The sequence below is a fragment of the Calypte anna genome, chromosome 1, assembly GCF_003957555.1.
Source record: "Calypte anna isolate BGI_N300 chromosome 1, bCalAnn1_v1.p, whole genome shotgun sequence".
Taxonomy (NCBI): domain Eukaryota; kingdom Metazoa; phylum Chordata; class Aves; order Apodiformes; family Trochilidae; genus Calypte; species Calypte anna.
Window position 1 is genome coordinate 36,566,474 of NC_044244.1, and position 24,452 is coordinate 36,590,925.

Below are 24,452 nucleotides of genomic sequence, written 5' to 3' on the forward strand. Positions count from 1 at the left end.
AGAGCTCTTGCAACTGTTAACACTTCCTTCTTCTGGATGCCCCTGCCCTCTGACATTTCAGTATTCATGGTCCTCAGCTGCTGCTCTGAATCGTCCTTCCCACTGGTGCCCCCGATTGAGCTGTGGGAGCCTTTTCACACAGTTTCTCTGTTCACAGCTCTCACCAGTGCTCCCCACCTCAGTCCCAGGGAGCAGTTCCATTCTGGATTTACGGGCAGTCATTCCTGTACAAATCACTTAATACCAGTGCCAAAGCCCCAGGTGTCAGGCAGGCAGTATGCTGCCTTCTTGTTAGTCTTTGGGCCGTCTGCTGATACTGAATTTACAGACAAAATGATGGACTCCCAGAGAGACTGGAGAACATTCAGCCATGTCAAAATCTTTGAACTTCTCACCCAGCTTGGCTGTAACTGCTGCTGAGGCAGCCTTGTACCATTTGTGTCCATCTAGTCACCATCACCCGCTTTTCATTTACACACCCATCACCCTCACCACAGCATGGCATACAGTACAGGTGTGCTCTGGTGATTAATCTGTTCAGCCCAGTGGTGGGGTCTCTGGGTTTTTGTGTTTTGTTTTGTTGTTGGGGTTTTTTTGGTTTTATTTTGGTATGTTTTCTTTCTCACAGCAGCCAACAGCTAGATGCAGTTATTTTGTTGTTCTTTTTAGTCCTCTTCCTTGACTTCTGCCTTGTATTTCTAAATATCTTCTCCTTTTTAGCATCTTAAATCAATAACCTTTAAATATCTTCTGCAGGTATTGTAGAAGAAAGAGCACTAAAGGAAACAGGCTCTAAATCTGATAAATATGAAATTTGTCACACTTTCCTAAACAGCACTGCTGCCAAAATTATAAACTTTGTGGTTTGGGCTTTTTTTTTCCCTCTTTGGGAATGTTTACGAGAGCATTAGAGGATTTGGCACCCTCACAAACACCAGTCAACAAAAAATATGTCTTCACCCGGGGAAAAGGAGTGATTACCCTTGGAAGCTACTGAGCAAGAACTGCAGAAAGGCAAGTATATTTCATCTTCGACAGTGTTTAGTGCTTTCTAAGTTACTTCATGCTTTTTTTACTTTAGTGACAATAAGTGGTAGTATATTACAAAGAGCATAGGAATACTTCATTCATTCCCCCCATATATATATATATATATATAGTGTCACACATGTTAAGGTTTTCTAATTCGTACTGAGACACACTCTGAGCCAGCACTGGTCAAAGCAATTGTAAGAGTTCAAAGTTTGTGTTCATAGTCAGCCTTTGAGTTTCCTTTCAAGATTTTTCAACCATGGCTTTCTCTGGAGTAAATAGAGCCACTTATACTTTCCTTTGGGGGAATGATGCTTTTAGAAGAATTAACATGTAAAAACCATGCTCCACTCAAGAAAACCTGTGTATGAAGTGGGAGATGAGGTTTTCAAAAAGCTTTTTGGGATAAGAAAAATTTATCTGCTTCTGTAGAAAGTGACAATGTGTTATTTTATTCCCTCAGATACAAACTCCATTGAGCTCGGAAAGAACCATCACTGCAAAGAAATAAAGCAAAAGAAATGGGTTTCCAGGGATCCAAGAAATTCACCCAATACAGTAACAGGCAAAAGTATTTTGAGGAAACAGTTGGCTTATTCATTTGTATTGATTAAGCTGTTAGATAATTTAGCTGCATCCAGTTTATTTCTGTTCTTAGTGTAAGATATTGACCAATCCATTTTTGGAATGGATTCTCTACAAAGAACATTTTCTTTATCTTCTCTTCCAGCATCCAATCTCCTGCAATGTATCACATTTTGAGCAATAGCACAATATACTTGTTTTAAGTTTATTTAGACCCCAAAGTAAAAACAAGTTTCTCACAAGGGGGCCCAAGGAACAATGATGAAGCTGTTCCTTCAGAGCCACAAAGATCAGCATATGTAGTCTACAGCAGTGTCACCACCACCCAAGAAGCAAAATTAAATGGATATACAAGTGAGCTACCGCTTAAGATGAGGAAGTTGTAAAATGTCTCAAACATGCTCATCTGAATTGCGCTGCTTTCAATTTTGTTCCTGCAGGTGAATATTAAGTTATTTATGCCTAAATATGGGCAAAAGTAAATTGGATCCAGCATAATTTTCTAAAGTAGGTTGCAGCACATCATCAAGAAGTTCAGTGGTAAATAATTTAAATAATCGTAAGTTAAGAAAGTGATTTCATCTTGACAGTTTCAGCTCTCTCTCTGAAGTTGGGATGAATCTCCATCTTGAGGTGCCTCTCTGTCTTTAGAATGAAAGGAACCTCAGCCTGGGGAGGTAGGAGGGCTTCCTTCTTGAGGAACCTTGGCATGTCTTCCATCCTTCCCCAGGCCAGCCCATGACCATGGCCTCTCTTCCTTTCCTAGCGTGACACCTCTTGGGTTAGTGCAGTGCTGTTTAGGAAGCAGGGGAGCCACAGGGGTGGCTCCTGTGAAAAGCTGCTGGAAGCTTCCCTGGTTCCAGTTCTGGCTCTGCCTCTGGCCAAGGCCAAACAGATATGTGAAGCTGGATGCTCCTATTTAACATCATTAGAAAGGGAAAATGGAACTGCAAAGATTTATATATATATATATTAAAAAAAGACCTGCAGAGCAGAGGAAAGGAAGAGGTGAGAGCAGTGCCAAAGAAAAGACACCATGGTCAGTGAGGAACAAGGTGCCCAAGCAGAGATTTCCCCAGAGCCCACGGTGAGATGGCAGCTGTGCCCCTGAAACCTATGGAGGAGCATGGTGGAGCTGTCCCTGAAGGTGCACTCTTTCGGGTGTAGCTCCTGAAGGATCACAGTGGGCAGATGTGGTGGTGCTGCTGGGGAGATGGCCAGACATGGAGCTGCAGCCTGTGCAGGATCACAGACAGGGGCAGATGTGGATCTGCAGCCATGGAAGAGCCCGTGCCAGAGGAGGCGACTGCTCCCTCAGCAGCCGTGACTCTGTGTGCAGCCCAGGCTGGAGCAGTTCCTGAGGGACTGCACCTGTGGGAGGGACTCATGTCCCAGGGGTTCCTGAAGGACTCTCCCATGAGAGGGACCCCACACTGGAGTGGGGGAAGAACGTGAGGAGTCCACCCCCTGAGGAGGAAGGAGCGGCAGAAACTCCGTGTGGGGAACTGACCCTGAACCCCCCTGTCCCTCCCCTGTGCCCTGAGGGGGAGGCAGCGGTGAAGGGATTCAGGAAGAATGGAGGGTTGGGGGGTCAGGTCTTAAGATCTGGCCATGTCTTCTCTTTCTCCTTGCAGATTAAATTTTTTCTTCTCAAACTGAGTCTGTTGAGTTTTTTTCCCATTACCATAACCGGGTAATAAACCCTGCCCCTGTCCTTATCTCCATTAAGGAGCCTTTGGGTGGATTTTCTCCTCCCTGTCCTGCAGTGGGGGTGAGGCATGAGCGAACTGAGGCCTGGTTGAAAGGGGCTTGGCCTAAACCGTGCCACACCTGCTGCTGCAGCACCAGAGGGAAGGAGCTGTTCATCATCCCCAGCTCCCCCCAGAGACCATGGCCACAGAGCTGGAGGACCACTGTTCTAGTTTAGTTTCAAGCCCTTAAGTCTCTCTCCCTTATTCTCTTTCCTGTTCTGGAAAGGGAGATGGGTTGTTAGTGATCATCTGCTAGGGACCTTATTAATGTCTATCAATATCTGAGGGGTGAGTGTCAAGAGAAAGGGGCCCATCTACTTTCAGTTGTGCCCAAGGAAAAACATGTTTAAGCTAGAACATAGGAAGTTTCACATCTACGTAAGGGTGAGGGGCAATGGAACACCTGCCCAGAGAGGTTGTGAAGTCTCCTCTGGAGATTTTCAAAACCCACTTGGATGTGTCCCTGTGTGGCCTGCCCTAGGTGATCCTGCTTTGGCAAGGGGTTGGCCTAGTTGACCTCTAGAGGTCCCTTCCTATGCGTAGCATTCCATGATTCTGTGATCTGTCACTTGTTTAACAACCTGCCCAGCTTAAACCTTGACAGGAAATTCTTAGGAAGAAATATATTAGGAAGAAATTCTTCACTGTGGGGGTGGTGAGACACTGGAACAAGTTACCCAAAGAAGTTGTGGATACTCCATCCCTGGAAGTGCTCAAGGCCAAGTTGGATGGGGCGTTGAGCAACCTTGTCCAGTGGGATATGTCCCTGCTCATGTCAGCAGGGTTATCTAGATTAGATATTAAAGATCATCTTCCAACCCAAACCATTCTGTGGTTCTATAATCTATGAATCTACAAGAGAAATAAAGGCTAAATCACTGAGCAAGTGCAGAAGCAATACTACCAGTCAGGAAAATAGCATCTCCTCTCAGCTTTTCTCCTTTCCTTCAAGATTCTGGAGCATTGCATTAAAAAGCAGAGAATAATGAAAGCAAACCAAACCAACCAACCAAAAAAAAAAAAACCCACAATAAGAAACACAACAAAAAAATCACACACATCAATTTCACCCTAGAAGCTCTGGAATGTTGGATTCTGCACTGCAGCCACAACCATCTCTGGTAGCAGTACAGGCCTGGGGAGAAGTGGCCAGAGAGCTGCTCAGAAAAGAGGGACCTGGGGGTGCTGACAACCTACTGAACATGAGCAAACAGTGTGCACAGGTGGCCAAGATGGCCAGTGGCACCCTGGCCTGTGTAAGGAATAGTGTGGCCAGGAGGACCAGGGCAATGATCACATCCCTGTACTTGGCACCAGTGAGGCTGCATCTCAAATACTGTGTGAAGTTTAGGGTGCCAGAGTATAGGAAGGACATTGAGGTGCTGGAGAGGGTGCAGAGAAAGGCATCTAGGCTGATTAGGGGTCTGGAGAACAGGTCTTCCAAGAAGAAGCAGAAGGAGATGGGGCTCTTCATCCTGAAGGAGGTTGAGGGGAAACCTTATTGCTGCTTACAAGTACTTGAGGTGGGTGTTGGCTTCATCTCCTTAGTGACTAGCAATAGGACAAGAAGTAATGGGTGCAAGTTGCATTAGGGGAGGTTCAGATTAGATATTAGGAAAAATTTCTTCACTGGAAGAGTGGTAAAGCATTGGAAGGTTGCCTAGGGAGGTGGTGGAGTCGCTGTCCTTCAGGGTATTAAAAAAATGAGTAGATGTGGTACTTTAGGAGATGATTTAGCGATTAAGGTGGTGTAGGACTGACAGTTGGACTTGGTGATCTTGAAGCTACTCTCCAACCATGATGATTCTGTGATTCTATGGCTTAGTTAAGTTCCTTTCAATTAGGTTAACATCTGGGCTTGATGATTCTTGACTGTACTCTGGGAAAAACAGCGAACCAACCAAAAAAACATTGTGTACCCCAGCTCCAGATTTAATCTCTGTTGGCTTTTTCTACAGGATGGAAAACTAACTTAAGGAGTGTTGGGATTTAGGCTCAGCCATCAACTAATCCCCATAGAGCTGCTTGCTCACTGCCCTGCAGTGGGATGAGGGAAAGAACAGAAGAGAAGTGAGAAAACTCGTGGTTTGAGCTGCTCCTAAAATCGTGAAACACAAGATGGAGTCTACAGCTAGTCAGGGGGATGTCAACCCAATCTGTCCCTTTCACGCGTCGCAGTGGCCTCACTCCTTGCCAGGAGGGTTCCCTGCACTGAGAAGAAGCAAACACAACCTCGTGGTGCGCACCAGCGTGCACCTGGCAGCAAAAGAGCGAGACAGAGCTTTCCCCCATTTCTAAGCGAACCCTCTGGAATCCTCCAACATCCATTTCGCGCCACATCTTCAGACAAACCACTCTCCCCGCGGGGCTGCCCCTCGCACGACCGGGGCTGCTGCCTCTCCTCTCTCCTCTCCCCTCGCCCCGCCGTGCCCGCCACCACCCGCGGCGCAGACCCCGCCCGTCGCTCTCCCGGCGCCGGCGCCGCAGGGAATGGAGGTGGCTGCCGATCTTCCGCCCTCTCCATCAGCCCCCCAGACAGCCGCTGGATCCGCCCCTCTCCGCCACCCAGCCCGGCCGCACGCCTGGGTCGGCGCTGCCCTCCGCAACCTCTGCGCCCGCCCGGGCAGAGCCGTCCCGACCCGGGTGTGCTCGGTTCCGCCCTGAGGCGGCCGCCGGCTTTCTCTGTCCGTACGGTCTTGGCGGTCTCGGGGGGTCGGTGCTACTTTGCGGGTGCCGCCACCCTCCCGGACTGGGACATGGGTGCCCCATCCCCGGACTGTGACTATCGGGACCTGGCTGGGCCTTCGGCAGGGCAGCTGCCTCCTGCTGTTGTCTGTCTCTTGTCTCTCTGCCCCCTGAGAATGTGGGGCGGGTTGAGCCCGGGTGGATGCGATGTTCCCGCCAAAGCTGCTTCATCACTACCCTTCTCAGATGGAGAGGGCAGAGGAAATGCAACGAAAGGCTCCTGGGTCGAGATAAGGGCAGGGAGAGATCGCTCACCTGGTACTGTCATGGTCAAAACAGATTCAACTCGGGGAAATTTATTACCAATCAAATCCAAATAGGGTAATGAGAAATAAAAGCTAAAGCCTACATCTTCCCCCACCCCTCCTTTCTTCCCAGGCTCAGATTAACTCCTCATTTTCCTCTACCTCCTGCCCACAAGCAGAGTAGGGAAAGGGAGAATGGGGCTTGTCATCAGCTCATCACACACTGTCTCTGATGGGCCGTCCTTTTCATGGTCTTTCCCTGTCGCAGCATAGGGTCCCTCCCACAGGAGAGACTTCTCCACCAAGTTTTCCAACATGAGTTCTTCCCACAGGCTGCAGTTCTTTACAAACTGTTCCAATGCAGATCCCATGGACCACAGGGTACAATCCTTCAGGAGCAGATCCCACCTGTGGGGAGATGGTAAAAAGTTGTGCAAGCAAATAGGCTCCAGCATGGGCTCTTCTCTTCATGGGATCATAGCCTCCTTTGGGCACATCCATGAGTTCCACTATGGACCTTCATGGGCTACAGGAGAACAGCCTGCTTCACCATGGTCTATACCATAGGGAAATACCATCTTTGGTACCTGGAGCACCTCCTCCCTCTCCTTCACTGACCTTAGTGCCTGCAGAGTTGTTGCTCTCACATATTCTCACTTCTCTCTCAAGCTGCTCTTCACCAGCAGTTTTTTCCCATTCTTAACTATGTTATCCCAGAGGCTCTAGCACCCTTCCTGATGAGCTCAGCTTTGGACAGTGGCAGGTCCATCTTGGAGCCATCTGGTATTGGCTACGTTGGACATGACAGAAGCTTCCAGCAGCTTCTCACAGAAGCCACCCTGGTAGCTACCAAAACATTGCCATGCAAACCCAAAAGAAATTGTCGTCTTCTTGACCTCTGTACCTCTTTTAGGCACAGCTCTGGACCTACCAAAAGCCCTTGTTTGCAGAGCTCTTGCAACTGTTAACTTTCTTCTTCTGGATGCCCTTGCCCTCTGACATTTCAGTATTCATGGTCCTCAGCTGCTGCTCTGAATCGTCCTTCCCACTGGTGCCCCCGATTGAGCTGTGGGAGCCTTTTCACACAGTTTCTCTGTTCACAGCTCTCACCAGTGCTCCCCACCTCAGTCCCAGGGAGCAGTTTCATTCTGGATTTAAGGGCAGTCATTCCTGTACAAATCACTTAATACCAGTGCCAAAGCCCCAGGTGTCAGGCAGGCAGTATGCTCCCTTCTTGTTATTCTTTGGGCCGTCTGCTGATACTGAATTTACAGACAAAATGATGGACTCCCAGAGAGACTGGAGAACATTCATCCATGTAAAAATCTTTGTACTTCTCACTCAGCTTGGCTGTAACTGGGGGAGCTGGGGCAGCCTTGTACCATTTGTGCCCATCTAGTCACTGTCACCACAGCATGGCATGCAGTACAGGTATGCTCTGGTCATCAGTCCATCCAGCTCAGTAATGGGGGTTGTTGGTTGTTTTTTCCCCCAGAAACCATCAGTCACATGCACTTCTGGTGCTGCTGTGAACCACTAAGCCTTTTTCTTGACTTCTGCCTTGTACCTGCCTCATTCTCTCTGGCTTCGTTTGATCTCTTATTGCTCTTCAAGCAACGGCATCCTTCTCTTTTGAGGTCCTGGCTCCTTTTTCTTTCTGTGCTTCCTTTTCACTTTTACTTCTGAGGTCCCAGGTTTTGAGGTAACAGCAAACACTCTGAAATGTGCATCTCCAAGGCCCTGATGTCAGTGGTGTCAATGTGACACTGAGGATAACAGTACTCTGTACCTTGTCCTAGGAGTGAAACTTCATTTTTCCCTCATATATTTTTTTGCTTAGAAGCTGTGTAGGACCTGAATGGAAACTGTGACTTGGAGACATAAATGTACACTGTTCTTTCTGCTTTAGCTGTGGCAGTGGACATGATGGAAGCAAGGAAAAGCAATTAACCCAAACAGTGTAGGAAGTTAACAGCTAACAGTGCACTAACGGAAAGCAACAAGTTTCTCCATCCAAAGAAAGAGGTACAGTGAGGAGAGCTTTGGCCACAAGTATTCTGGTTAAAAAACAGTCAGAGATGAAGGTTTGTCTTTGTGTTTTCATAGATTTGCTTCTAAGACCACAGTTCCTATAGCAAGAAGCCATTATTTAAGCCCCTCCAAATGCGTTTGTTCCATTTTACATTAAAGAAACACCAGAACGGGACACTCTTCGAAACCGTGCGATTTTATGCACTTTAGTCTGAAGCAAGATAGGGAAAAGAATATGTTCAAGCTGGATGTGTCACAAAGTGCCCATCATGCTGATGGAACCAGCTGGAGGAGCGGTTGGCAACTGTGGAACCCTGGAACTGTAACATTCTGAACTGGCTAGCAACTGCCTCGTCGGTTGAACAAGCCTGGAGAAGGTGCTACCTTCATTCAAGGGTATTTTGCTGCCAGTTGGAGTTTTCTTTCAAAAAATGCAACAGAGCTAAGGTTCTGAAGGCCCAGTTTCTGAAAGAAAGCTATTGCTTTCAGGCTCAGATTACGTTTTGCCCCAATGTTTACAGTTTGAATGTTCTTGAGTATTTTGTGCCGGTGTTAAGAGAGTGGAAGAGAAACGCAAGAGGTGATAATGGCCACAGCTGGGAATGACCGCCCTTATCATTTTTATTCCCCTACCTACACACAGGTAAATGCTGTAGATTTTAAAGTGGTTTATATCCTTGATTTTCTTGATATATTCATGTTGAAAGGCTGGTTTGTTTTGTAAAGTTAGAAGCTGGTATGTCACTCTGTCTGGGTCATGCCTCCATCTGTAGATCAAAGATCTGATTTTTGGATGGGGTGAGAAGAGCTCACAATCCTCTAAACTATGGACAGTTTCTTCCATGACCTGGGCTTAGGTGTTCAAGGAACACAAAAGTTAAAAACTGCATATAAAGATCACTCACTCATCATCACTTTCTTAATGAATCAGTGCAATGATGATTCTGAATAAAGAGGTCATATTTATAATTTCTGCTATAATCACTAATAGCAACTACTTGAATTTCTGTAAAATTGGTTATTTAAAACAAAGTCTTTTGAAATGGGTTGGTTCTTCAAATAGTTATATTTCATCTGGTGAAAATCCTGGGATGGGTGTAGGGCTCTTGGTTATTGTATCCATTCCAGCATTGAGGGTTTAGGTGTTCATGCCTGGGCTTTGATTCCCAGCCCCAGCATGTCACAAGGGGTGGCCCAGTTGTACTGACCACAGTCCAAAAGGGGTGTGTTTTGGAGATGGTGCTCCTAGACTCAGCTGTTACTGTCTGCACTTTGGTGAAACTTCAAATATTGAAATCCTTTCAAGTGTGACACTGTTTGCTTTTTAAAAAAATTACACAGAAATTCATTAGGAAATAACCAATCTGGCTTTTACATCTCTTATCCAGGATATAAGCCTGTGTTTCTGTTTGTCACTATAATACAGTTGCATGTGGCTTACTGTATCATCTCCCCCATTATTAAAACCAAATTTTTAAAAAAAGGACATTCACATTCATGGTAACCACTCCAATATGGGAATCTAGAGTGACTTAACCTCAAAGTCATCTTCCTCATGTGGGCTCGAGGTCCAGATTCTGTCTCTAAAAAACCTCTTGGCTGTGACCTTATGTGCTCATTATGGAGACAGGGGAGATGCTTACATCTGCTTTGCAGATTTAGATATGAAAATAAAGATAGAAAGGAGCAAGTCCCTTCAAATCCATGTTTTAGTTTGTCAACAAAAGTGATTTCTTCTGTCAAGTTGATGTTTCCAATGGGTCTTGGAAAAAAATATTTTTTTTCTTTGTTTTGAAATCGAAGTCTGACAAATCTTTATAAGGATTAAAAGTTTCCAATTTCTTAGGTTTTTGTTTGGGGTTTTTTGGGGGGGTTTGTTTGCTTGTGTTTTTGCTTTGTTCTCTTGGAAATCTATATGGGTTTGGTTTCTTACTTCTTATTTTCCCATTGACCCATGCCCTTTAATACTGAGAGTACGAGTGTAAGATTTGCACTTGTACAGCAGATTTAATTTCTGAGTGACCTGATCATCCCTGTGTGCAGGAAAGGAAACTCAGCCACATATCAATTAAGTGAACAATGGATTTTTTTCTTCCCAGCAGCTCATGAAAAGTCTGCAGTAAACAAACTGCTTTACTTTATTCTTACCTAGGAACAATTTTACATCATGAAAGTTCCATTGACCTAACTCAAGAAAACTTTAGAGTTACCTGGAGCTCAAAAGAATTTTAAAGATAATTTAAATGTTCTAAAATACCAGAGCACGGTCCTGCAAAATCTTAGTCATATGTTCTCACCAGTGCATTGTGTACTGATCAGCTTGGCCCATATTTACAATACCTGAAAACTGGTTTCTCCTGCAGCAGAAGTCCAGCAATGTCTTCTGTTTCTGGGAAACAAAACCCTCGGGCTGTCTGAGGATCGCTTGTGCTTTCCATCACAGCAAACCTCGTTACATCAATGGACTTTTTTTGCCACCTAATAACAGTGAGTAAAATATTATTTTCCAACACTTTGTTTGTTAGAGTAAGTGAATACGTGGCAGTGTCCTTTCAGTGCTTCCTTGCAGTGCTTTCATCATTTCCATTATGGTCAAGGAATGGATCGTGGCAAGTCCTAGAATTAATCAGTTAGGTGGGATCTGCTTTCCCTGCAACTTTAAGGCAAAAAAGGGAACTGTATTGGCCATGTAAGGTTGCCATGTGATTTTTTTCTTTTTTTAGCTGTCACTACAGATATTCCTCACTACCATGACATGAAAGATGAAGTCACAAATGGGAATTTAGGTTGCTAAGATCCAGGAAGTAAAAATGTTGCTTGACAACATTAGGTGTTTGCTAGCTTAAATCTCGCTGGTAGTGACAATGGTTAGTAGGCAGGTAATCCTTGAAGAGAAATGAGAAGCAGTGTGTGTGGTGGTGGGAGGTTGATAGGGCCACTAGTGCCAGTATCTGTTGAAACAGCACATGATCTGTGAAGGAGATATCCCTGGTATAGATCACATCAGATTACAGTGGTGTGTGTGCAAGTATCTTTCTAGTTTATCATTTTGAATAAATTTTTCAAGCTTGAACGTTGGATAAAGGCCACTGAAATACAGTAACAGTGTGCATGGAAGAAGAATTGTTTATGGAAAAGAACACCATTATAAGTTGGGTTTTTTTTTAACTCAGTTGCTTCTAAAAGGACCTCTTGTCTCCCAGGAGTCCTGGTAGACAGCTGGTACTGGGAAGACAGTAAGAGTTCAGGGCAGAAGCCAAAAATTGGGCAGAAGCAGGAATGACAGCAAGTCATTCCATGTGACAGTCATTCCTGACATGAACAAGTGGACTAAAATTCAAGGGTATCCTGGATAAGGGCAACTTCAAGCAATGGAAAGGAGAAAATGGACCCACTCCTTTTATTTTGCCTGGAGTATTTATAAATTCAAAGTCTCTGTGGTCAACCAGAACACTGCAAACCTTAAAAGTACACTGATTCCTTTCAATGCTTAGAAAGTTTAAAGTGTTGTTACTTTCTCTTGCATGAGATACAACAAACCTGATCTGCAGGTGTGTTTTGTGTGGAAGTGGTTTTAGTGTGCTGCACATACTGCACATAGGCAAACAAGATGCACAAGAATAACAGCAATGGGAGTCCAAAGTGCTTCCTCTTATTTCTTTAAAAATGAGAAAAATATGCAACTTCAATACTTTTAATATAATTCACATAATCCTGACTTGTTCTGTAGTTGCAAATTGGACAGCTTGAACTATACTAATGGTCTCACCATTTTTATTTTCATTCAGTTGCATTTTCTGTCTCTCAGAAAATGCTGTTCCAGAACTGCCATAGTTTTGCTGCCGTAGTTTTATCTGCTGTAGATAGATACTCCTATCTATTAGGAGCAGATATAAGTTCCTAAAGGAAAGAAAAGATTATCTGATTTTCTTCTAATTAAGAGTAAAATATTTTCATGAGTTTTATATTCTTTCTCAAATTCTACATAAATTCGTTTACTACTAACTTCAGGGCAGGTACTACAAATGAAATATTTCCCTGTGTGGTAAACACATGGTTTTTCATACTTTATGTAGTTGGAAGATGCTGTTTTGCCAGATACTGCAGGAGAGTTTGCCTAAGGGGAAGAATTTGCCTATTTAATGATTCCTTCAGTATGACAATGATTTCAAAACTCTACCTGCTGATCTGGACCTTGATTTGATACTCTGCTTCCCTCCTAATAAAATAAATATAACATCCTTTTCTGCAGATTCACCTTTGCAACAGGGTGTCCAGGAAATGACTCTGCACCCAGCCTATTGTCAAGACTCACCCAGAAATTCAAATAATTTGCTACCAATTCACCCTCCAGTTATTATAAACCTTAATGACACGGATGATGAAGAGGATGATGAAGAGGAAGATGAAGAGGATGATGAAGAGGAAGACTGTAAACAATTTTTTTCTTTCTTTTTTTTTCTTTTCTTTCTTTTACAAGGAAGTAGAATAGGGGTTTTTTGACTCACACTTCACAACACATTCACTGGAATAACCATTACATTTTTGGAAAAGAGTCATTGAAAAGTTTTTGAAATAGTTCCCAGCTAATCCTCAAAAGATTGGAACTGGTGGACACCAGATATGAGGGGGACATTTTCTAACTACTGGGAAATGACCATCTGTCTTTTTCAATAGTGGTATAATTCACATACCTCTTTTCCATTAAACAGAGTTTAGAATGTGATCCATGATTCACATGCCCATCACATAGTGTTCAAAATTCCTCAGAATTCAGGGATGAAATTACAATTTTAGGATGAACAGTGGCCATGCACACTCCTTGCTGAAGGGGAAATCAGAAGTTTGTTTACAAACAGTTGTTGTGTCGTTTTGACTGAAATTATTTGGTCACTTGATTTCCTAAACACTGTGAGTGGTCTCATTTAATTACAGAAATTTACTCTTAAATCTAGTAAAGAGTATCCATAAAAAACCTCTTCAGTAGTTTAACTGAATGTCTGTGTTTATAGATATGTGTGTGTATATATGGTATTTTTGTTTGTTTTTTTTTTTAATGTAGGTAAACTATTGACTATATCTCACTTAGAGATGCAACATTCCTAGGGAAGGAATGAATTTCATATTCCCAAAGAGTGAGAGGACAGTCCACTTCTGTCATACTGGCAATTCCATTGCACTTAGAATCACCAAACATTAAGGACTCATTTTTCTGTCAAGAAGCAGATTTACAGTCAGAAAAAACCCTAACTATGATAGAAATGAAATTCATTATGTTATTTCATGACTAAGAATTGCTGAAAGAGGTTGCTTAGATACCTGGTAATCCTTTAAAACTATTTCCTACAGATGTTTCTAATTGTGTGCCTAAGACTGCTGCAGATATTGAAGAGGAAAGAGCACTGAAGGAAATATGCTCTATATCTGGTAAATATGAAATTTGCCACTCTTTCCTAAACAACAGTGTTGCCAATATAGTAAACTTTGGGGTTTTTTCCTTCTTGGGGAATGTTTAGGAGAGTATTACAGGATTCAGAACCCTTTTGAGTACCATTCACCCAAACTTGTATCTTCACCTGGGGAAAAGGAGCGATCATTCTTGGAAGGTACCGAGCAAGAATTGCAGAAAGGCAAGTACTTTTCACCCTCTTGGACAATTTTTACTGCTTTTTAAATTACTGTCACAGGGAGAATTATTATGTAGTTTGCCCCACCTCCCTGCTTTTTTAATTTAGTTACAATAAACAGCAGTATGTAGGTAGTATATAGGAATACTTCATTTCCCCCCCATACCTGTGCGTATATATATAGTCACACGTGGTGACTACCTGCATCAACTGCAGATGGTAGAAAGGCAGAAATGGGCTATTCACCTTACGCTTTTTTTTCCAAGGTACAAAACAAAGGTCTTTCATGTAATTTTTCTTTGGAATCAAGATTTATGTAGACTAATTTTACCCATCCTAAGGTTTCTTTATCATTAGATACCTTCAGAGAAAACGATAGAGATATTTCCCCAAAGCATGTCTTCATTTGAGTTCTCTGAGGCTTTGGGTACCATAATGACATGCATGGGATTCAGAAATAACATTAATGAGAAGTGAGAAACTAAAGAATGAGCAAGTAATTTGTAGATGGTTCTTTACTTTGGAGCCATGGTCTTCTTGAACTTATGGGATTTTCTTAAGACAGTATGAGAGTTATCACTTATGTTAGGCAGGATCCCAGTAACTAACAGAAGAGTAAGGGTAGAAAAAGATGGGTTAAAGAAAACTGCGCTAACCAAACAACTGTGTGATGTGTGAGGAAGATAATGGCAGTGCCATTCATTGTGCTTAAGCACAAGCACCCAAAACACGCTTTCTGTTACCTTTCCAGGTGATGGGAATACAATTCCATCAACATTTAATAATACAAAAAGAGAAGGAGAGAGCTCAGGAAGGAGAGTGCCAACAGGGAATAATCTCAGAGGTAATATACTTCAGCAGTTACTTCTAAGTGAGAAGCATCATATGGTAAATAACTGGAGAGACAGACATTAAAAGTCAGTATTTTATGTTTGAGTTGTTCTTTGTTCTTTATGTCATAGAGACTCTTTCTCATGCTGCACCATTAATTCTAATAATCAAAATACTGGTTTTGATTCTTTTTGTTTACGATTATTAAAAAATGAGAGTTTACTTTTTCCTGACTAATTTTGGAAATGAAATAGTTCTGTAAAGATACAAAAGGGACGTCCCTGTAGTGCAGTACCTTTGTCAGTAGGTATGTTGACATTGAAGTCATAGCTGCTGTAGGACAGTCAAATCTTCAGCCATTCAGTGGTATTTCTGCAGTGCCATGTGGCACTGGGTCAGCAATGCCAAATCCATTTCCAAACTGATGTTATTTTTATCACATTGTTGAGCTTGCTTGAGGACAGCTTGAAGACATCACCTAGCTGAAATGATACAACTGAGACAGAGGCAAAGCATGCCTCTTGGGCAAGGGCTGAGAAATTAACACCACTAGACAGGAACTTATTAAGGTCCCTGTTGTGTTGCTAACTGAATTATCTTGTAATGACATGCAGTTCAAGCTCACAAGTCTTCACCTTGTGCTTTGGAGCCCCTTCACACTGGGTTCCTATTTAGATACTATGCTTTGACTTTGATTTGTTCCCCCTGTCACACACAATAATTGCATTCAACTTCTGATACTCACTTATTGCAAATGTGTATGTGAATTGAAGCAAATGTTTGTAGTTTTAAATTGTAAACCCTAAGAAGATTTTCTAATTCATCCTGAGATACGTTATGAAGCAGCACTTGTCAAAGCAATTGTATTAGTTCAGAGTAGTGTTGGTCTTTGTGTTTACAGTCAGTGTTTGAGTTTGCTTTCAGTATTTTGCAACCATGGCTTCTGGGAGAGTAAATATAATCACTTTTGCTTTCCTTGTGGGGAATGATGCTTTTAGAAGAATTAACATATAAAATCATGCTCCACGCAAGAAGACTGGTGTGTGAAGTAGGAGATTAACTTTTCAAAACACTTTTTGGGATGATTTTGTGTGCTTCTGTTGAAGGTGACTATTTGTTATTTTATTCCCTCAGAAACAAACTCCATTGAGCAGGGAAGGAACCATCATTGCAAAGAAATAAGGCAAAAGAAATGGATTTCCAAGGATCCAAGAAATTCACCCAATACAGTAACAGGCAAAGGTATTTTGAGGAAACAGTTGGCTTATTCGTTTGTATAGACTAAGTTGTTACATGATTTAGCAGCACCCAGTTTATTTCCGTTCTTAGTGTCAGATATGGACAATCCATGTTTGGATTGGACTGTCTACGAAGATAGTTTCCTTAATCTTCTCTTACAGTCTTGAGTTTCCTGCAATATGTCATATTTTGAGCAATGGCAACAACATTCTTGTTTTAACCTTGTTTTTCCTTTTAGGAATTCACTGTCCAGATGCAAAAGTAAAACCAGCTTACCAACAAAAGGGCCCAAGGAACAATGACAGAGCTGCTCCTTCAGAACCACAAAGATCAGTGTATGTAGTCTACCGTAGTGTCGTCGTCACGCAAGAAGCAAATTTTAATGGATCAACAGGTGAGTTCCAGCTTTAGGTGGAGGATTCATAAACTGCCTCAGACTTGCCTGTCTGTATTGCCCTGCTTTTGATATTGTCCCTGCAGGTGAATATTAAATTATTTATGCCTAAATATGGGCAAGAGTAAATTGGATCCAGCATAATTTTCAGAAGTGGATTGTAGCGCATCATCAAGACGCTAATTAGTAAATAATTAAAATAATCATGAGTTAAGAAGGTGATTTCGTCTTGCCAGTTTCAGTCATCTTTCTTGAGCTGGGATTAATCTCCATTTGAGGTGCCTCCCTGTCTTAATTTCCAAGAAAAGGAACCTCCTTCAGGCAGAGCAACCCCCACTTCCAGATGAATCAAGTTAAGTGAAATGAATCCCAACATCACTGCTTTGTCTTGGGGTTAAATAGTTGTGGGGTTTTCCTTTGCATGTTTGCTTTGCTTAAATGGGGACAGATTGGTATAGAGACCACAGAGAGAACATGCTTAATGTGAGGTATAGGTCTCCTCAAATTTCCAGGTTAAACAAATACAGAGCATTTCCAAAAGATAGTGATCAGCATTTTTGTCAGAAGAAAACCCTTGCCATTTTCACTCCTTTTCTCTTCTGCAGTACCAGAGCCATCTGACAGGAAATGCACCAAAAAAAAGAACCAGCTTCACACAAAGAGAAGAGTTGGAACGCAAAGGGATGACTGTGGTAATAATTACATGTTGTGTATAAACTGAACACTTTAGGATTATTGTGCAATTAGTAATTTGAATTAATGGATGTAAACTGGAATTAACACAAAACCAGATTATTCAGGATAATGATTTTAAAGCAAATTTTACAGAAAATGGTTAGTCATCAGGCAGAATACTCTGGTGCAATATCAACTTCCTAGCACCAAAACATAATATTGCCTTTCATCTAGTGCTTTCACGAGCGGAGATAACAGAGGAGATGGGGCAATTTGTTTAATCTAAAACGAATATATGCGTTTGGAAAGTTTTTTAACAGGGAAATTCACTTTGTTCAAGTGAAGGATGTCCCTGGTAAAACTGCCCATTTGGAAGATCCTTTGAACCCGATGGAAATGCTCCAATATTCCAAACGAACTTTAAAGCATACGTAGCATTCACCTGATGTGTTCATTGAGACTTCAGCTGATGTTATTCTTAATTCACAGATCAGGCTAAGAGAAAATTTCCTGAAACTGTAGCTGAAATTAAAAATCAATGGCTATGCTTTTTTCTATAGACAAATCTGCTTCAGGAACTTCTAATGCACCAACGTGGAGAACAAGAAATACGCATGCAAAAACATTCTTTGCTTCTAAAACAGCAATTCAGGTAACTGAGAGACATTTCTACAAATCAGTCTTTTTAGTAAAAGCAACATGTCTCTCCCCACCTAGAAAATGTAAAAGTGCTCTCAAAACTCCTCCAACCAAAACCCACAAGGTTCTAAGCCATGCTGAATAGTGTGAAAGAGCAGTTAATAGATTAATTTGTTTGCAAACATGTACTTTTTGCCTGTATAATGTGCCTTTCAAGTGAAGAGTTATGAGAAGTGGGTTTTGCTTGTACACTGGAAGAAGCACAGTAGAGTCTACAGGAGTGTGAACTATTTGTCTTTCTGATTGCTTGTGAAGCATCTGCAAGAGCTGAACAATGGTCAGCCAAGGTCCAAATTCACAAAAGGACTCGGGCTGCAAAATATTCAGAAGAAACCCCAAGAACCATTAACACAATTTACAGTTGTCTTTAAAGCAAAGATTAGAACCTGTGTCTTGTGTCTCATGTTGAAAGTTTACCTTAAAGCCTTTCTGAAGGAGCATATCGTTTTACTCTAATATGCACAAAATGATGTGTGTATCTGTTTTGACAACAGAACCAAGAAGACATGGAATGGAATAGAAAAGGAGAACGGTATGTAGAGAGGAGAAAGAGATGAAGCAAGTACTTTAATTCATAAGAAAATGCTACGTTGAAATAAGGAAATTATCAACTGGAAAAAGCAAAGATGCTAGAATCGCAAATTCCGGAAATAGGATGTAGGAAGTACACAAACACAACGTTTCAAAACTGATTAAATATTTTTAAAGTATGCTCTGTATGGTCACATACAAAGTTCTTCTCTGTACAAAGTTTAATATGTTATGATAATCTGACAGTTGAAGGCTCTCCGGAATGTAGATCTCTGCACCTGGTCCCCGGGCAGATGTTTGAGCCAGGGGCTCTCCATGGCTGCCCATGCCCAATCACTCTTCACTCTGGGCCTGGCCTCCTCCTCGCCCTCTGTCCCCACATCCCAGAGCTCTGCTTCTCCACAGGGCACAGCACCTTTCCCTACAGACTTTGGCCCCCTTGGAGGGGGGCCTTCTCAGTAAAGAAGAGAGGAACTGGAATAGTATTTTCTCCTGACTTCCCATCTTGCTGAATACAGTCTTGGCCTCTCTCCAAGCCAACCAAATCTCGAGGAAGAAACTGCCAAACCTGTGTTTTTCTGTCTAACTGTTATGGATTCGGATGGACCTGGATTCGGATGGAACTGCTTTCACACACAGGATACCCAAGTGAACAGCTGGCAGGGGAAGTGACATCTTTCCATTTCTTCTTTTTGAATAAATAAGACTCTGATATGAAACATGGAAAATCACATTCTTGTCACATTCTTTATTGAAAATGTAAAAACCTAAATTTAATTTGGTAATGCAGGCAATTATCAGAGGGATGTTTTAATCAAAGCTACCAGAAAAACAAAGAACATTGTACTTTCCTCTTCTCACAGGAATGAGTAGACCAAGTATGAGATCTTTAGGTTCTCCTTCCCAGCCCAAGAAGAAGCCATTCAAGCTTTAAAGACTCCAGGACAGAAAGCACAGGGAGATATTTATTTCCTATGTGCCTTCAGCAAATGCATCTAACCAGCTTCCCAAGTTCACACAGAAGAATGGACGTGGCACGTTATGATGTTATCCCTTGGCAGCCCCCCCTTGCCTTCCACGTAAAAACTTTCTGTAAAGGTTCACACTTTGTCACAAACAAAATTGTTACATTCAAAAGTCCTTCTGAAAGAAAAGTCAGATGCCCATGGTGGAAGGTGGCATAGACTTCAGAGGATATATTAGCCTACTGAAAGGTACTTGGAAGGGGATGGGGAAAGGGTTTTTCATACCTCTGGTCATTTTAACTACCTCATATTATCTTGCCCTTGCCTTTGCTGCAGTTAAAACTGGGGTCAGTGAGACCCACCAGCTGATTGTGGATAGTACTATTTTACATTTAATTACTATTTAATTTTATTTTCACATAATTATGTTTTCCTCTCCAGTGTGTATTCAGTTTCCTTCTGACCTTCCTGTTTAAAGCCTTTCTGAAGGATTATTCTGCATATACTTCATATGTATTGCTGAGATATATTTCTTCTCACGAAGAATCTATTCCTGTAGTAATTGGTATTATAATTATTCAGAGACATTTTTGGTAAAGAAGATAACCAGTGCCTCAAAATGGCCCAACAGAAGAGGTAAATCATATTGTTAAGTAGTTTACTTGTAAGAGTTGAACACATTCTGGGGGAAACACATTTTCTGGCTCTGTCTGCACTGACTTGAAGCTGGATGGGCTCTGAATTGAATGAGAGCAGCTGACTTCATGTGCAAGTCCCCAACATCTTTGCCCTGGTTGTATGACGAAATGCTGCTTGGCTCAGCTTGCCTATCCATTCAGTATACATAATCAGGAGTATACATAATCAGGAGTATCAGGATCAAGAATAAATTTGCCTTTTACCTCTCTGTTGAGTGGTAATGTGTATGTATGCAACTGCCATGAAAAACCACCTGTCTTCAGAGAAGGATGAGGGTAAAACCAAACTGCAGTTTGGTTCTCAAAATGGAATCAGATAAAATGCCAAGAGAACAAAAATACTGGGTTTTAACACTGTTCCTCTCTGCTTCCAGGGGAGTTGCCACAAGGCATGCTCAGGCAACCATGATGTAGGATGGAAGTCTGCACCTTGCAGAGAAATGTGTTCTTCCAAGGCATTGAGGGATTTAAAAGGAATGGAAAGGAGTTCCTAACTCCTCTGGGAACAAACTGTAAGGCCAGTTCCAATGACAACACTACTTCAGTTCAGGGGATTGTGGTGAATTAAGGAGACCAAAAAAAAAAAGGTTTAAGTACCTCACAGGACTGCCAAAGCCACTGTGACCACAAATCTTCCATTCTGTGTATTACCTTTTATGAGCTGCTCTTTCATGCAGTCTAAGGCATTCCTTTGATTTTGTCAAGGAAGCATTACTTGTTGGGTAACTTTTGCAACTGTTACTCAGTGTCAGAGGGGAAAAATGAGTTGTCATTGAAATTATGTTTTTCAAATCATTGTTTGCTTGTTTGGCTTGTCTTTGTTGGTTGCTTTGTGGCAACATTGCACAAATTATAAATATACAATCAAATCAGAGGATACTTTTTTAATGCATTCAGGAGTCTTCATGTGTAGCAAGAGGGCAAGGGGCAATGGTTTAAAAGTTGAAGATAGGAGATTTAGGTTAGACACTAGGAAAAAAATCTCCAGTGAAAGTGATGAAACACTGGCACAGGTTGCCCAGGAAATTTGTGGATGTCCCCTCCCTGGAAGTGTTCCAGGCCAGGTTGGATGGGGCCTTGAGCAACCTGGTCTGGTGGGAGGTGTCCCTGCCCATGCAGGGGGTTGGAACAGGATGAGCTTTAAGGTCCCTTCCAACCCAACCCATTCTATGATTCTGTGATTCTATATGCCTGTTGATGACATGGGCAAGCTTTTATTGAAATGTCTGATGAAAACAAAGAACCTGGGGCCATATAAATTATTAGAGGTCATGCTGTTGTTTCAGATGCCCTATAGCATACTCTACTCATTTGTCAATGGAAAAACTTTAACCCCTGAATACCAATCTAAACCCACCCTAAATCCCATGTCAGCAAGGAGAAGGGCAGTATCATGCAATATGATAAGTAATCATGTCCCACTATTGCTCAAAGCATGTTGCACCATTGGTCTCTAGGCTGTTTGTGAGGGTCTCTTGCAGCATTCTGGGCATTTCAGCCCAAAACCTCTCTTGCAAACTGTATCAATAAATCTCAATAAAGTTGCAAAGTTAAAGCAAGGAAGGGAAGATTTTTATTTCACAAGGAAATTGTTTTCATTCACTCACATGCATGTTGTCATTTGCATTAAATTGCAAGTAGCTAAATGGCTCCTGGCAGGGTCAACATTGACTTGGGTCTTGAAGGCTGACTTCCAGCCTCAGGGACCCAAAAACCTCTCTGGGTAACCCATTCCAGTGCTTCATGATCCTTACAAGGATTTGGGTTTTGATTCCTTCTCTCCAGCCTGAACCTCTCTGGTTTCAGGAGATGCCACTGTCTTTCACCCTCTTACCAGGCAGTGCTGGGAAGGTCCTGTCCTCATCCTCCTGATGGCTTCCCCATAGGCATGGCTGTGCTGTGAGGTGCTCCAGCACCTTCACTGCTCCGTGTTGGGGCCACAGTGCTGCTTTAGCACCATGGGCAAGGATGGCCCATTGTGCCTTCCCTGAGCTATGGGTTCCAGTGTCACAGAGGGATGGGCCTAGCAGTTTTTGCTGGTTATGTCTATGTGTGTCATGGTTTAACACTGGCCCGGTGCCTACTCAGATGGGTTGTGCCCACACTAGCTGAGCAGTTTCTCAGGCTGGAGTGTTGGTTGAGTGGAGCCCTGGTGCTGGTGTTCTGCCTGAGGACTTGCTCCTTACAGCTCTTTGTGCTTGGCCTCAGAGCAGTCAGAGGATGATATCCTGCCATTTGGGCAGATGGGGCACCCAGGAGAGCCTCCGCCAACAGTAGAGGCGAGATGTTCAGGGACATCTCACCCTGGGGGAACTGGGAGGGTTTCCTTCTTGAGGGACCTAGGCATGTCTTTCCCTCCCTGAGCCAGCCTGTGACCATGGCCTCTCTTCCTTTCCCAGTGTGACACCTGCTGCTGCAGCACCAGAGAGAAGGAGCTGCTTATCATCCCCAGCTCCCCCCCCAGCCCACCACAGAGAGTGGAGAGCATGGCCATGGAGCTAGAGGACCACTGTCCCATATGCCTGGACAGGTGGGAGGAGGGCAGCTACCTGGTGCTGTGCCCCCACCAATTCTGCTGCCCCTGCATCCTGCAGTGGGCTGATAGCAAGCCCGAGTGCCCCCTCTGAATAAGGAGGGTGGCCTCCATTGTGGACTCAGTGTGGGGCGATGACAACTTTGACAAAGTCATCATCAGACCACCTGGAGGAGGAGCACCCAGGCATCCAGGCACCCAGTGCTCCCCTAGTCCTGAAATACCATAGGTGCAGGAGGTGGAGTTGGCACCCAGGGCTCCAGTGGGCAGCCTCCAGCCCAAAACCCGGGTGTCACTTTTCTGGGACAACCCAACTCTCCTCCAGCATCATCTGTCCTGGGTGAACCAGGAGCTGGGGATGATAGGAACCATCTGCTGGTTCTGGAGAATCACAATGCTGCTGAGGAGTGGGAGGGCAGCCCTGAAGCTGCCTGTCATTCTGCTGCCTTCCAAAGGAGCTCTCCTGGCCCTGGCACAGCCCCCTTTGGCAGCCTGGCTGCAGCTGATGAAGAGGAATGTCCCAGCTGCTGTTGGTGGAGATCCCAGCAGCCTCCCTGATGCCCCCCTCTCCATGGGCTACAGGAACAGCCAGATAAAGATCTGGAACAGTTTGTGGTGGGTCCCTCCACTTCCAGCTGAGACAGGGACTACTCCCCTGAGGGGCCACAGGATGGATGGCTGCCCCAAGGAGTCTTTTCCAGCCAAGAAGATGCCACCCCACCAGCAGCAGTAGAAGAACATCCCAGGTGGTGCTGCCAAAACCAAGGCCAGGCCAGCAGCTGGGGCATGTGCAGCCTACAAGTGCATCAGAAGGCTCAGGACTCCACATCTCTGCACTTGGTCCCAGCGTGGATGTTTCCATCCAGGGGGTCTCCAGGGCCACCCCAGGCCCCACTGCTCATCACCTCAGGCCTGACCTCCTTCTCACAACACCCTCTGCTCCCACATCCCAGGGCTCTGCCCTCCTACCAGCCCAGGCTGCCCAGGGCAACCCCTCTACTGTGATCCCCAAACCCCTTCTGCTCAGAAATCTGAAGTGAAATAAGGCAAGTATCAACTGCAAAAGACAAAGATGATAAAACTGTAAATTCCAGTGATGGCAATTCTTCTCTCTCTGTTCTACCCTTTGCATTCTCATTGTTCCTGACCTTCTTGTGATAATTGTTAGTTTTTTTTTTCTTCAGTAAATCTGTTTGTGGTTCTCCTATGCATACTATATGTAAACCCTGGTTTTCTGGGTTTGCCTATTATTTCTGCCTGCCTGAGGGCATAGAGAGAAACCAAAGGTCATCTGTTACAGAAATCAGGCAAGAAAAGAAAGCAGTTGCCCAGCAACGAGGTATGGAACCATTGAAGCATAGAATGTTAGGGGTTGGAAGGAGCCTCTAGAGGTCATCAAGTCCAACCCCCCTGCCAAAGCAGGATCACCTAGGGGAGGCCACACAGGAACACATCCAGGTGGGGTTTGAAAGTCTTCAGAGAAGGAGACTCCAAAACCTGTTCCAGTGCTCTGTCACCCTCACAGTAACAAAGTCTCTCCTCCTGTTGAGGTAGAACTTCCTATGTTCTAGCTTAAATCCATTATTCCTTGTCCTATTACTGGGCACAACTGAAAAAAAAGATTGGCTTCTCTCTCTTGATACCCATCCCTCAGATATTTATAGACATTAATAAGATCCCCTTCATAAGCATCTTCTTAAAGATAACAGCCACATCCAGAGCTAAGGGAAGCAACTTCTCAATACCTATTGGTTGTGTTGCCCTTAATAACACCACACCATTACCTTTACCCTTGCCCTTACCAACATCCAGGGCAGGAGGATGGGCTTGTGCAGGCCAGTTTTGCTTGCACTATTACCAGAGAATTCGTT

General features: G+C 43.5%; 1 protein-coding gene across 1 annotated transcript; it reads left to right on the forward strand.

Annotated features, from left to right (window-relative positions):
- Positions 1–8,975: 8,975 nt before the first annotated feature.
- On the forward strand, positions 8,976–23,314 carry LOC103538171 (uncharacterized protein C12orf50 homolog). Its single transcript, XM_030469651.1, has 10 exons — positions 8,976–9,032; positions 10,753–10,876; positions 12,642–12,821; positions 13,739–13,816; positions 13,906–14,019; positions 14,768–14,869; positions 15,964–16,089; positions 16,325–16,480; positions 17,716–17,807; positions 22,811–23,314. Exons 1-10 carry the CDS (start codon positions 8,976–8,978, stop codon positions 23,312–23,314), a joined length of 1,533 nt encoding a protein of 510 aa, XP_030325511.1.
- Positions 23,315–24,452: the final 1,138 nt, after the last annotated feature.